Genomic DNA, 13,588 nt, shown 5'->3' with positions numbered 1-13,588 from the left:
TATGGGTGATTATGTCACACCTACTGATCAGAGCCGCTCAGATCACATGACCATTACGCACGCACTCACGGCATTAGGACCTCAATATCGGGCTGCTCCACCTGTTTGGGCGATCACGGCTTTCAGACATCCGGGAACACAAGGTCCACACGAGTCCACAAGGCGGTGAACCTCCCCCCTACTCGCTCGCCCCGTGCCAACTGCAGCAGCTCCGTCGGCGCACATTTTGGGGTTAGGTGGGAACAGATCTCGCAGCCCTTTCCAGCAGATCCCAAACATGTTCTCTGGGGTTACGGTGACTTTGGGGTCCGGCAGTGCGGAGCATTCATCGTCCTGTTCCTCCAACCACTCCCTAGTGATCCGAGCTCGATGGCACGGAGCGTTGTCCTGGTGAAAGATGCCACCGAGGTCGGGGAAGACTTCCTGAAGACGGTCGGCACAACAGGTCCCTGCAGTGTTCACCATTCACGGATTGTGGTATGATGACCGTCGGTCCTAGGCCATGGCAGGCAAACGCTCCCCGGACCGTGGCACCGCCACCACCGGCTGCTGAAGCCCAACAGTGCACCCATGGGATATGGCTTCATGCTGTTGATGCCAGATGCAGACCGGGCATCTGTATGATTCAGCAGGAAATGGGGCTCATCACTTCAGACAACCTTCCCCCATGTGTCCGAGGTCCGGCGACGTCTTTCCTGGGCCCATGTGAGGCGCTGTTGGCGGTGATGCGGGGTCTTGAGGGCCCTCTGGTCAGACTTTATTTATTGAACCCCAGTTGACACAAAGCACGCCGCACGGCCATTGTGGACATTTGTCCTATCTTCCCCGCTGTTGTACTGCTGGCCAGTTGGTCCGCTGTGGCACATCGTTGATGAGATACCAGACATGGCACAGAACGCCGGCCCCTGCGATCACACATGGCCTGCCACTGCGATCTTCTGTCAGAGGTTTGCCCATCATTCAACCCGTCTTGGCACATTCTTGATACCGCGGTTCAGGAACAGCCAACAAGTGCCAAATACTGGCGCCAACAGGCGGCCCGCGGTCCAAGGCGCCAACAGCCGGCCCACGGCGCCAACAGCCGGCCCGCGGTCCAAGGCGCCAACAGCCGGCCCGCGGTCCAAGGCACTGCAGCTTATTCATTATTCAAAATACGAGGTTCCTGGCGCAAATTACATCAGAAAACCGTCTTGCTCGCGCCACATTTACTGGGTATTATTAGACACTGACAGTTTGTCTGATGTGTGGGGGGAAAGGGGCGGGGCCTAAATTGTGCCAAATAGTCATGAATTGTGCCAAAAGTTTGCCTCAATTTTTTGTGCAAACCTAGCCAACTAATAAGCGGTCTAAACTTGGACTAGAGGGTCTTAGATGTCAACAGATTTACCATTCAGGGATAAATCTGGCACAAGTTCAGGATGTCTAGTCTAAGTCTGCAGTATTTGTACATATGACCGCCAAATGCTGCTTTGTGCTGCGCACATGACCGGAGAGCAGATTGTGGTGCAGCCATCACATGGTACCGCGTTACTGATCACATGATGCAGCGCTCGTTCTGCATGGATAGTCACCTATAGCCTTCGGGGTGGGGGGGGGGGGGGGGCAAAAGGGCGCCACCTGGTGTATTACAGGTCCCTGTGCAGGGTCGGCGTTATCAGAGACGCTGATGATTACTCCGTGTGAAGCCCAGGCCAGCCAGGTTACAAACCAAGCGTGCAATCAGCTATTTACTGGGCAAGTGGGTTTGTAAACTAAGCAGATTTCTGCAGGAAGCAGACAGCTCCATTCTCTTGTAGTGGCCAGATTTGGTACTACAGGCAAAGTTCCCACTGAAGTGAATAGGAACATCGCCTGCAATACCATCCCTGGCCACTGCAGTGAGAATGGAGCTGCCTGCTTCAGGCTAACATCACACTGGTGAGTGCGATACGGGGGCCGTGTTGCCCACTGGGTTCCGCTTTCCTTCTCCCATAAACGAGCGGGGTAAAACAGAACCCACAGTGCAGACGTGAAGGAGCCCGAGGCGGGCCGCAGGTTACGCTTGGTGAAAGCAGAGCTGGTACTGGTCCTTGCAGAAAACTGTACAGCACCAAAGAGGTCCTCGGCCCCCACTCTGGCCCCTATGGTCCGCCCCGGGCAGGTTTCTGCATGATGGATGGAACTTGTGCTGCTTCACAAGACGTAACGTCGCGACCGGCTTTACACAACTTCTCTTTCGTTTGCGTGTTTTGCGCAGTCCCCGCGGGGCACACTGTATGCTCCTATGGACACATATTGGCACCAGGAACATACAGCTCTAGTCTTTGGTTTGGACTGAGGAGAACTAACGTACATGTGACGCATCTGACCCTCCGCAGCGGGCTGCGGGCTCTTTAAGAGGGATGGTGAGAATCCTTGTTGCTGCGCCTGTCATCGCCGAGGACGCCCACATCTCCTCTCTCTGCTCAGCAATCGGGACACCCACTCATTAGGCGGGCAGCGCTTCGCACAGCGTGACAGGGGGAGGATGGAAACCCCGGCGTCCTGCCAGAACCCCTACCCTAGCATTACCAGATCATCAGGCGTCGAAGAGGAACTACGGAGCTGCTGCAGCCCAGCAACAGTGCAGAGATCTCTGGTCCGCAGAAACGGGAAGCTGTGTCAGGATTAGTCAGAAGCTTCCAATCACGACCAAAGCGCCTGCAGTCCCATGTAAAGGAAGATAGAGCGCCCCGCAGCCTCCCAACAGCCTCGTTACTATCGAAAAGGCACAGAGTGCGCCAGGGAACTCCTACATGATCGGAAACACGTTTAGGATGCGGTTTAGACACGATTCGCCAAGTCTGACATTGGGGTGTGGTTTTGTGGGAAAGGGGCGTGGCCTGAAGGCGACTTTTCCCACAAGTTTTGACGTGAAACGAAGTAACCCAATAGATCGTATAAACAGACTAACGATGCACTAAATTCATCCAGCAGTCACTGCGAAACTGGCGCATTTTAAGATTGTGCAATCTACTAGATGGCATTAGTAATTCTGCCCCTTTGTGTTCCAGTTCCTCAGCATGCTGAAGACTTCTGCTTGCTGTCAGTGAACGTTGTTCTTCTAACCTGTGAGGTAAACACATCAGCAGCCTATGTCCCCATCCTGCCCCAATAATGCGTTACAATGTATCAGTGCAGATAAGGTTTTCAGCAGACTGTCTGCACATTATGGGAACAAACGCCACAGCCGCGTTGTCAGACTAAAATGGCGCAGGCCGAGCGGGCAGAGGATGGTTAACGGGGTTGTGCCAAGACAGAAACTTATCCCCTGTCCTGATAACTTCATAATCAGCAGTGGTCTGAGAATGGGGGTTCCGAATATCTCTGCGTGAATGGAGCGGTGGTGGCACATGTGCTCCACGCATTTCAATGGAGGTGCTGGAAATGGCGGCATTCAAGGGCGCTACAATCGCCGGCATTCCTATGGAAATGAATGAAACAGCAGCGCATTGGCACATGCTCCACTCCAATCATGCAGGGTCTTTTGAGACCCCCATGCTCATACCACCGCTGACCCTGAAGCTATCCCTGACCCTTTGGAGAAGGGATAACTTTCTATTGTGGGAGAACCCCTTTAACTTAACCCTTTAAGTGTGTAGACGTTTCATATAGAGCCGGACTATAGAGAAATGAAGGGAAGCCCCCAGGACCCGAGTCACTGAGCAGTCGGACGATGAGGACACGTCTTACGAGAGCGCATTTATCCCATCCAGTAGAAATAATCTCAACCCATGAAACTACAAGTCCCAGCAGAACTGGAGATGGTCTCTGCAGTGAAGGAAGGGGGCGTCACCTGATGAGCGCAGCGGCGTGGCGGTGGGTTGGGGACGTCCACTTGAGTCCAACTGTTCTTCCTGATGTTATAGATGTGCAGCTCGTTATACAGGAAAGTCTGAGGAAGACGAAAAACAGCAACAAATTATAAGAGATGATGAGAAATAACCCAAACGTTCTAGATTCCTCACGTTATTCTACAGAGTTCCTGCAGCCGACACGATGGACGGCGCGGCCGGCTCCCAACTTACATCTGGCCAACAACCTATATGGCCGCCATCGCAGCTCCAAAAGAGATTGTAGCCCAAAAGTGGAGGCGGCGATGGCGGCCATATTGGTGGGAACAAGAAAAGAATAAACCATGAGTTCTATGATCAGCTTGAGCACCGACACCCGATGAAGTGCAGAAAACCGTTACACCCGCTGGCAGGCGATCTGCATGCAGTGACCCTCCAGGACGTATCCAGCCGTCCACAGCGCGCTCTGGTCATCATCACAGTAACTTTACAAGGACTGTTGTGACGGGCAACATGATGTCCTGGGAGATAATGACAAATAAATTATGATTCACGTTTGGATGTGTGTTACGTTTATTACACCTGGACATCCCAGCACATGGAGGCGTTTGGATACACAGGGGTTGGAGTGGAAGCTGCTGCTCCCACCTGAGTAGTGGCCGGCGCTTGTAACTGCAGCACTCATTGAAATCAATGGGAGATGCGCCTGCAATTACAAGCGCCGACCACTACTAGGGTGGGAGCAGCAGCTTCCACTCCATCCCCTGTGTATCCCGATGCTGACACCGTGTACCCACTCAGCTGATGGGCTGGGATCCCCGATGGCCAATCAGCTACTGATGCTACGTCATCAACAGTATTTCTGCCTGGACACCCCCTTTACTACGCGGTTTGTCCCCTCGGCAGCGCATCCCATTTCAGTGAGATTCTCTGCTACACGTGCGCCGACAGCAAGCGCTGGGGTTTTCCTGGTAGGATTCCTCTGAGGAAGAACCCTGTGAGGCTGGAAGCTGCTGGAACATCATGCATTTGTAGCCAATAGAAGGTCTCGCATCTACAGGATCACTTGGCGCCTCTTGCTGCGAACGATCACATTATGGCTACAAGCTCGCGGCTGATCTGCCACCCATGTGCGTCTGATGTAGGGATACCGCTCGCTTACATGCAGTACTCTCGGCTGAAAGTCTGACAAGTCAAGAACGCGTGGCAATTGTTTTTTCCTTTTAATCGTGTGAATACAGCAGTCATTGGGATCAGTTCATCGCCCTCCGTGTGCAAGTAGTCCAAGAGCGCAAACAGGGAGTATTTGCTGCGGTCTTTCTGCGACTATTGCCTCCGGCACACGAGCGTACCGCGGTCCGGTTACAGTCTATAGGGCTACGCAGATGGATGGTCCGTGGGACAGAAACTCATTGCAGGTCCTATTTCTTGTCCATATCACAGATGAGAATTAAAGCAGGTCAACGTGTGGGCCGTCCGTACGGCAGACAAACAGGAGTCCATATGGAAGCTTTTGGGTGCAAGTCTCAAACACGGCAAGTGTGCCCTGGCCTTACCATCACGCAACAAACAGCCAAGTGTTGTCATCCCGAGAACCCCCCGACTCAGACTCCAGCAGCGGCCGCTCCGACATTCTCTCGTTTCCATCAGTATACTCAAACGGAGAAGATTTACTGCAACTTCTGTGGCGACTAAACCTGCACCGACGGGCTAACTGCACCAACAGGCACGGAATCGGGCCCAGCTCGTGGGAGTGTCACGCGCGATAGAGGATCGGAAGGGTTGCCCATTGATTTAATGGTAAACCTCACTCTGCACAACATGCGAGCGCCATGGGATGTATTTAAGGGCCCATTGAAATCAACAGGCAATGCGTTCCAAAAAGAACATGTTAGGATTTCTTTCCTCGCAGCATTGCTGCTAGGGAAACCATTGATCAGGAGTATGACTCCCTTCAAAGGAATGGAGTTCATATTCGTGTGAGCCTCGCGTGAGATTAGCGGTCGTATGAAACCGCCCTAATGGTGAGGATTTTGCTGCAGTTTTTACACTTACCATTGCAAAGGCTGAAATCCACGGCATCACATGACAAGCTACAGATTTTACATTCACAGCGCAGGTCAATTACCTGTCAGGTTTTGCTGCACCGCACGGATCAGGCCTTCATCTATAGAGCTTCTACTGCTAATGCTGCATTTATACAGCCCGCCACACGCTGAGCTTCCACTTGGCGCCTGGATCGCGGTTTTAGCGCTTTTGTACGGTGTTTTGTCAGAGATTCTAATTAACATGCTAAACCGCTGTCTGAGGACCAGATGCAGCGATCGGCTGCTGCAGGGAAGGACGCGGCTTCAGTCTGCGTTACTTGGAGAAGCCGCTTGGGTGCAAACAGCAGAGTTTCTGGTAAAAAGCAGGCAGAGGTGCGATCGTGTTACTGAGTGCAGGAAGCATCAAAAACCCCAATAAGAGCCGAGCCGGGATGGAAACAGACAAAACTACTTATTTTAGTTTGTGGGGAGGGCAGATTTTTCTTCAAATGCTTCTGAACCTCCCTGAAGCTGCTGCAGACGACGCAGCGGAGAGGTCTGCAGCATCTGCGTTATCAACAGCCGATAAGCCTGAGCGCACGAACAGCTCCTCCATACATGAGCACCGCAGACCTGCACTCCGCTGCCTGGGGCCGCTGTCACTGCCGCGGTACAACGCCTCCATTGATTTCAATGAGGCTTCGCAGACTAGTGCTCGAATGCGTCGTTTCAAGTGCCGCCATTATCGAGCGCCATCTGCATTATAAACGCACCTCATCACCCATCACAATGATGGGGTGCCGTGAAGAATGCTGCAAGCGCTGAAACGCGCCTTCAAAAAGACCGTGTAAAGTTGCGGTAAAGCGCTGCAGTTTCAGATGTGAAGGCGTCTGTTAAATGCCACATTTTAAAGCGTTTTCAAACGTGTTTCTAACGCACCCCATCATTGCAAAGGGTGATGAGAAGCGCTAAAAAGCGCTGAAACCCACCAATATAGAGCGGACAACATTCAAGCGCTCGTCTGAGAAGCCCTCGCAAAATCAAGGGAGAAGATTTGCGACTAAAACAAAAAAAAAAACCTGTGTTCTAACGCTGCGCTAAACGAACGCTGTCAGTTCTATTTTAGTGCGTTGAAGCGCCACATCGCCCCCTGCAATGATGGAGTGCGTTAAAAACACCGAACGCCGTTAAAAAATACTTTAGAACACCAAGATTAAAAGCGCCTGTGTGAGACGGACCTCGGCTGCAGCGGCTCTCAGACCGTTCCAGAAGAAAACTTGTTCCAATCCTGAAGATTTGTTACAGTGTATCCAATCTAAACATCCTGCGCTCCAGCCGCACTAATACACTGTAACCAAGAGAGACGTGTGATCACCTCAGAGGATTGTCTGCACTGATACACTGTAACAAACCCTCAGCTGTGAGGCAGTCAGGGCGGGTTCTCAGCTTGTTATCCACGGATCAGCCTGCACACAACATGGGCCATTTCCTGTAATACCTGTCCGTGCCGGAGACACTGGAGGTGGCAGCAGGATGCGGCAGAACACGAGAACACGCACATCACATGGACCGCACGGACATCACACACATCACATGGACCACACAGACCGCACGGACATCACACGGAACGCACGGACACATCACACGGACCGCACGGACATCACGCACACATCACACGGACCGCACGGACATCACGCACACATCACACGGACGGACCGCACATCACACACGGACGGACCGCACATCACACACGGACGGACCGCACATCACACACGGACATCACACAGACCGCACGCACATCACACACACGCAACTGGAAGAAGAGGAAGAATACTTTACTTTTTGGCCATTGAAATATTCACCTCCAAACAGGATGAGTTCTTCCTTCTCAGGATGTGGAGTCAGAGAGGCGTTCAGCCTGCGGAGGAGAGAAGCGTCAGCCCTGTATATAGTGGATGTATCCAAGCCCACCCAGTGCAATACTGCCTGCTCCGTGCTATGCTGCCCACCCCATCCCATCCGCTCCGCCCCAACCCCTCGTGCCCGATCCCATCTACTCAACTCCCATCCCACCCACTCCGCCCCAACCCCTCGTGCCCGATCCCATCTACTCCACCCCCATCCCACCCACTCCGCCACAACCCCTCGTGCCCGATCCCATCTACTCCACCCCCATCCCATCCGCTCCGCCCCAACCCCTCATGCCTGATCCCATCTACTCAACTCCCATCCCACCCACTCCGCCAAAACCCCTCGTGCCCGATCCCATCTACTCCACCCCCATCCCACCCGCTCCGCCCCAACCCCTCGTGCCCGATCCCATCTACTCCACCCCCATCCCACCCGCTCCGCCCCAACCCCTCGTGCCCGATCCCATCTACTCCACCCCCATCCCACCCGCTCCGCCCCAACCCCTCGTGCCCGATCCCATCTACTCCACCCCCATCCCACCCGCTCCGCCATAACCCCTCGCGCCCGATCCCGTCTCGCCCCATGCCGCCCACTCCAACCCATCCCACCCGCTCCGTCACAACCCCTCGCGCCCCATGCCACCCCTGCCCCTTGCGCCCGATCCCGTCCCATCCCACCCGCTCCGTCACAACCCCTCGCGCCCCATGCCGCCCGCTGTATATAATTCCACCGCGCCCGCTCCTCTCAGCTTCTGACATGTGACATCCTGGCGTTCGCTCTTCTCTTACCGCGGGCTCGGCGGCGGACTCTGCGTTTCTACCACTTGCGTTTTCTTTGCGTCCAGTGACTGAAATTCCGCTATTAACGCCTCCAGATCCTCCTGCAGAAGAGACAATGAGAAGCGGATTGTAGCGCCTCGCCGCACGTCATCAGAGCGTATAGCGGGGAGACGACAGAGAAACAAGGCGCCGTCCGCGGAGGACGATCCCACAGCGCCGCTATCTCTCACCTCATCCTTCTTGGACCTCTTAGACACCTTCTTCTCCATCTTGGCCGCCGTCTTCTCCGCCCCCTTCACCTTCTTCTCCTTCTTCCCTTTCTTGCCCATCTTCTACACCTGAGCAACACGCCGCACCAGGCTGACGTCACCAGGATGCGACGGGCTACGGCGGCTGACGTCACACAACCACGTGACTGCAGCCAATAGGAGAGAGGAGAGAGACGCCGGCTGCAGGAGTCATGTGACCAGATGAGACTGATACAAAGTAACCAGGCAGTGAGCGACACCCAGCGGCCGAACAGCCGAACAACAGATGATAGAAGAGGAGGGCCGGCACAGCGCTGACTGCACGAGGAATCCACGGAGAGCGGATCATGTGTCCTCCCCCTCTACTGTGGAGACGGAGGGGGACAACACCGAGGGGGGCAAGGGAGATGGGGGGCAACACCGGGGGGTTGGTTGAGCAGGAGGAGGGGGGGCAGTGCAGAGGGGTTCACTGTGCAGAACGTATTATGGCCGCTCCTTCCCTTGCACTCGCTGCTCCCCGCAGGTCCGGGCTGTCAGGGCTAGCAGCAGTGACCGGTGTAACCCCAACACACAGCAGGACTATAAGCCCCCGGGGTACTGTCACATGTCCCACGTCTGATGCACCTGATCCGGGGCAGTAAATGTCCTGTTGGGGCCTTTATGTTGATGAAACAGGACAAAAGCTGAGAGCGAGGATGAGATCTCACCGCCACACGATCACAGAGAGACAGAACTACCTGCGGCCGAGCATTGCTCCAGTCACGGACACGACATAGGAGATATGAGAGTTATGATACTGAAGGGCGGCTTCAAGTCACAAAACCACAGAAGAGTTGGGGAAAGTAAATTGATAACTTTTGACACGCTGAATACAGGGTTAATTCTCGAGGATTTATGGGACTGGGAGGTGTGAGACCTCTATAGCACAGATAACACTGCTGGCCTGGAGACCCCCCAGCAGTAATTCAGGGACCATAAACTTCCACTCCGTTATCAGTGTCTAGTCAAAAAAGTTTGTTTTCTGTTGCAGTATTCCTTTAAGTGCGAACCAATCCCATCCATGTCTGTGCCGTGTCATACGTGTGTGTGTGTATATATATATATATATATATCTATGTCTGTGCCGTGTCATACGTGTGTGTGTGTATATATATATCCATGTCTGTGCTGTGTCACAAGTATATATGCTATAAGTGTGTATATATATTCATGCCTCTTCAGATCTATTCCATGGTAGTCTGACGCAGACCCCGAGAGGTTCACAAGCTGCTATAACATCATGTATGTTTGTAGCCATTGAAGGCCTCACATCCGCAGGACTCCTTGGTTTCTCTTGCTGGGAACTATCCCATTTTACCCCAGAGGTCACACACCCCAAGACCAGTCTGGCCGGGCACCGAGCTGGAGGCTGCAGCTGTAGATCAGCGGCTGGGACTTGTAGTGTCTGCACTGAGTATAAGGTGTGAAGGAAGCCTAGAAGTGTCAGGAAGCAGATTAAGGCCGGCTGCACACGGCTGGATTTGCATTGCGGAGTCTGGAGCCGGCGCTGCCTCCGGGTTCCGCAGCACAGAGCGCCCATAGCGTGCTATGATTCTTCCTGCACACTTGTGGAAACCAGTTGTAGTTTTTGCTCGCGGCAGAAAAATCGCAGCTCGCTCCATTTTTGCACGGGTTCTGTGCAGCCAGTTTCTTTTGAAGTCAATGGAAGCGTCCGATCCGCTAGGTGATGACGCGGGAAAAGGAGTTTAAAAAAAAAAAAAAAGGCAGGTACGCGTGGACGCCGCTGCCAGGGCTGGGCTCCGCATGTGGCGTCTGACCCGCCTCTGGGCTGGCGGCCTTAGAAACATTAAAGAAATGTGACAAAGTGCCAACCTCTTAATAAACATAAGACCTTCCCTGTAAATGTGTCTGCAGCTGAGAGGTGCAGCCAGCAGGGGGCGCAGTGCTGGTTATACACTAAACTGCGGCTGTCAGGACATGCTGGGAGTTGTAGTTTTGCACCACCTGGAGAGGGAGGGTGCCGGCTGCCATGTATGTTCTATATTACATTATATTGTCTCCTCTTCTCGCCCGGCCCCGGGACGCTCTGTGATGTTCATGATGGGACCGGCAGAGATTATTATTTCACCCCCGTCTGCAGATTTCACGGTTGGCGCCATGTTGGCGGTCGCTGGATTTGTTGCTTTTATAGTGAAGTCGTCCAGCAGGAAAGTCATTTTTGCCGATACAGCAAATGTAAAATCTGAATGTGTTACATAACAATGGGGTCTGGATACAATGCAGATGGCCGGGTACATCACATTCACTGGGCAGCCAGTGGTTGGAGGACCCTGTCATACTGGGGATCACTTATGAGGGGCCCCTATCATACAGGGGTATCACTTATTATATCTAGGGGCCCCTCTCATACTGGGGGATCACTTATTATCTGGCAGCCCCTATCATACTGGGGGATCACTTATAATCTGGCAGCCCCTATCATACTGGGGGATCACTTATAATCTGGGGGCCCCTATCATACTGGGAGATCACTTGTTATATCTGGGGCCCTTATACAGGGGATCACTTATAATCTGGGGGCCCCTATCATACAGGGGATCACTTATAATCTGGGGGCCCCTATCATACAGGGGATCACTTATAATCTGGGGGCCCTATCATACAGGGGATCACTTATAATCTGGGGGCCCCTATCATACAGGGGATCACTTATAATCTGGGGGCCCCTATCATACAGGGGATCACTTATAATCTAGGGGCCCCTATCATACAGGGGATCACTTATAATCTGGGGGCCCTATCATACAGAGGATCACTTATTATCTGGGGGCCCTTATCATACAGAGGATCACTTATTATCTGGGGGCCCTTATCATACAGAGGATCACTTATTATCTGGGGGCCCTTATCATACAGGGGATCACTTATTATCTAGGGGCCCTTATCATACAGGGGATCACTTATTATCTGGGGGCCCTTATACAGGGGATCACTTATTATCTGGGGGCCCCTATTATACAGGGGATCACTTATTATCTGGGGGCCCCTATTATACAGGGGATCACTTATTATCTGGGGGCCCCTATTATACAGGGGATAATTTATAATCTGGGGGCCCCTATCATACAGGGGATAATTTATAATCTGGGGGCCCCTATCATACAGGGGATCACTTATAATCTGGTGGCCCCTATCATACAGGGGATCACTTATAATCTGGTGGCCCCTAGCATACAGGGGATCACTTATAATCTGGTGGCCCCTATCATACAGGGGATCACTTATTATCTGGGGGTCCCTATTATACACGGGATCACTTATTATCTGGGGGCCCTTATCATACAGGGGATCACTTATAATCTGGGGGCCCTTATCATACAGAGGATCACTTATTATCTGGGGGCCCTTATCATACAGAGGATCACTTATTATCTGGGGGCCCTTATCATACAGAGGATCACTTATTATCTGGGGGCCCTTATCATACAGGGGATCACTTATTATCTGGGGGCCCTTATACAGGGGATCACTTATTATCTGGGGGCCCTTATCATACAGGGGATCACTTATTATCTGGGGGCCCCTATTATACAGGGGATCACTTATTATCTGGGGGCCCCTATTATACAGGGGATAATTTATAATCTGGGGGCCCCTATCATACAGGGGATAATTTATAATCTGGTGGCCCCTATCATACAGGGGATCACTTATAATCTGGTGGCCCCTATCATACAGGGGATCACTTATAATCTGGTGGCCCCTATCATACACGGGATCACTTATAATCTGGGGGTCCCTATTATACACGGGATCACTTATAATCTGGGGGCCCCTATCATACACGGGATCACTTATAATCTGGGGGCCCCTATCATACACGGGATCACTTATAATCTGGCAGCCCCTATCATACAGGGGATCACTTATAATCTGGGGGCCCCTATCATACAGGGGATCATTTATAATCTGGGGGCCCCTATCATACAGGGGATCATTTATAATCTGGGGGCCCCTATCATACAGGGGATCACTTATAATCTGGGGGCCCCTATCATACAGGGGATCACTTATTATCTGGGGGTCCCTATTATACACGGGATCACTTATAATCTGGGGGCCCCTATCATACAGGGGATCACTTATAATCTGGGGGCCCCTATCATACACGGGATCATTTATAATCTGGGGGCCCCTATCATACAGGGGATCATTTATAATCTGGGGGCCCCTATCATACAGGGGATCATTTATAATCTGGGGGCCCCTATCATACAGGGGATCACTTATAATCTGGGGGCCCCTATCATACAGGGGATCACTTATTATCTGGGGGCCCCTATCATACAGGGGATCACTTATTATCTGGGGGCCCCTATCATACAGGGGATCACTTATAATCTGGGGACCCCTATCATACAGGGGATCACTTGTTATATCTGGGGGCCCCTGTCATACAGGGGGAACACTTGTTATATCTGGGGGCCCCGTCATACAGGGGGAACACTTGTTATATCTGGGGGCCCCTGTCATATAGGGGGAACACTTGTTATATCTGGGGGCCCCTGTCATACAGGGGGAACACTTGTTATATCTGGGGGCCCCTGTCATACAGGGGGAACACTTGTTATATCTGGGGGCCCCTGTCATACAGGGGGAACACTTGTTATATCTGGGGGCCCCTATCATACAGGGGGAGCACTTGTTATATCTGGGGGCCCCTATCATACAGGGGATCACTTATTATCTGGGGGCCCCTATCATACAGGGGATCACTTATTATCTGGGGGCCCCTATCATACAGGGGATCA

The 13,588-nt window shown here is 52.7% G+C and overlaps 1 protein-coding gene across 1 annotated transcript in view; it reads right to left on the bottom strand.

The window, feature by feature from the left end:
• Positions 1-8,916, bottom strand: part of KLHDC4 (kelch domain containing 4) — a 16,649-nt gene extending 7,733 nt beyond the window's left edge. Inside the window, exons 1-5 of the mRNA XM_066583826.1 lie at positions 8,760-8,916; positions 8,539-8,630; positions 7,679-7,757; positions 3,763-3,913; positions 224-449 (exon numbers count right to left, since the gene is read on the bottom strand). Of these exons, the coding sequence (XP_066439923.1) occupies positions 224-449; positions 3,763-3,913; positions 7,679-7,757; positions 8,539-8,630; positions 8,760-8,858 (647 nt within the window). The 5' untranslated portion in view covers positions 8,859-8,916. The remainder of the gene's footprint in view (positions 1-223; positions 450-3,762; positions 3,914-7,678; positions 7,758-8,538; positions 8,631-8,759) is intronic.
• Positions 8,917-13,588: the final 4,672 nt, after the last annotated feature.

The sequence above is a fragment of the Eleutherodactylus coqui genome, chromosome 11 (assembly GCF_035609145.1).
Source record: "Eleutherodactylus coqui strain aEleCoq1 chromosome 11, aEleCoq1.hap1, whole genome shotgun sequence".
Classification (NCBI taxonomy): Eukaryota; Metazoa; Chordata; class Amphibia; order Anura; family Eleutherodactylidae; genus Eleutherodactylus; species Eleutherodactylus coqui.
Note: the sequence above shows the minus strand (reverse complement) of the source record. Positions and strands in the feature narration are given on the sequence as shown.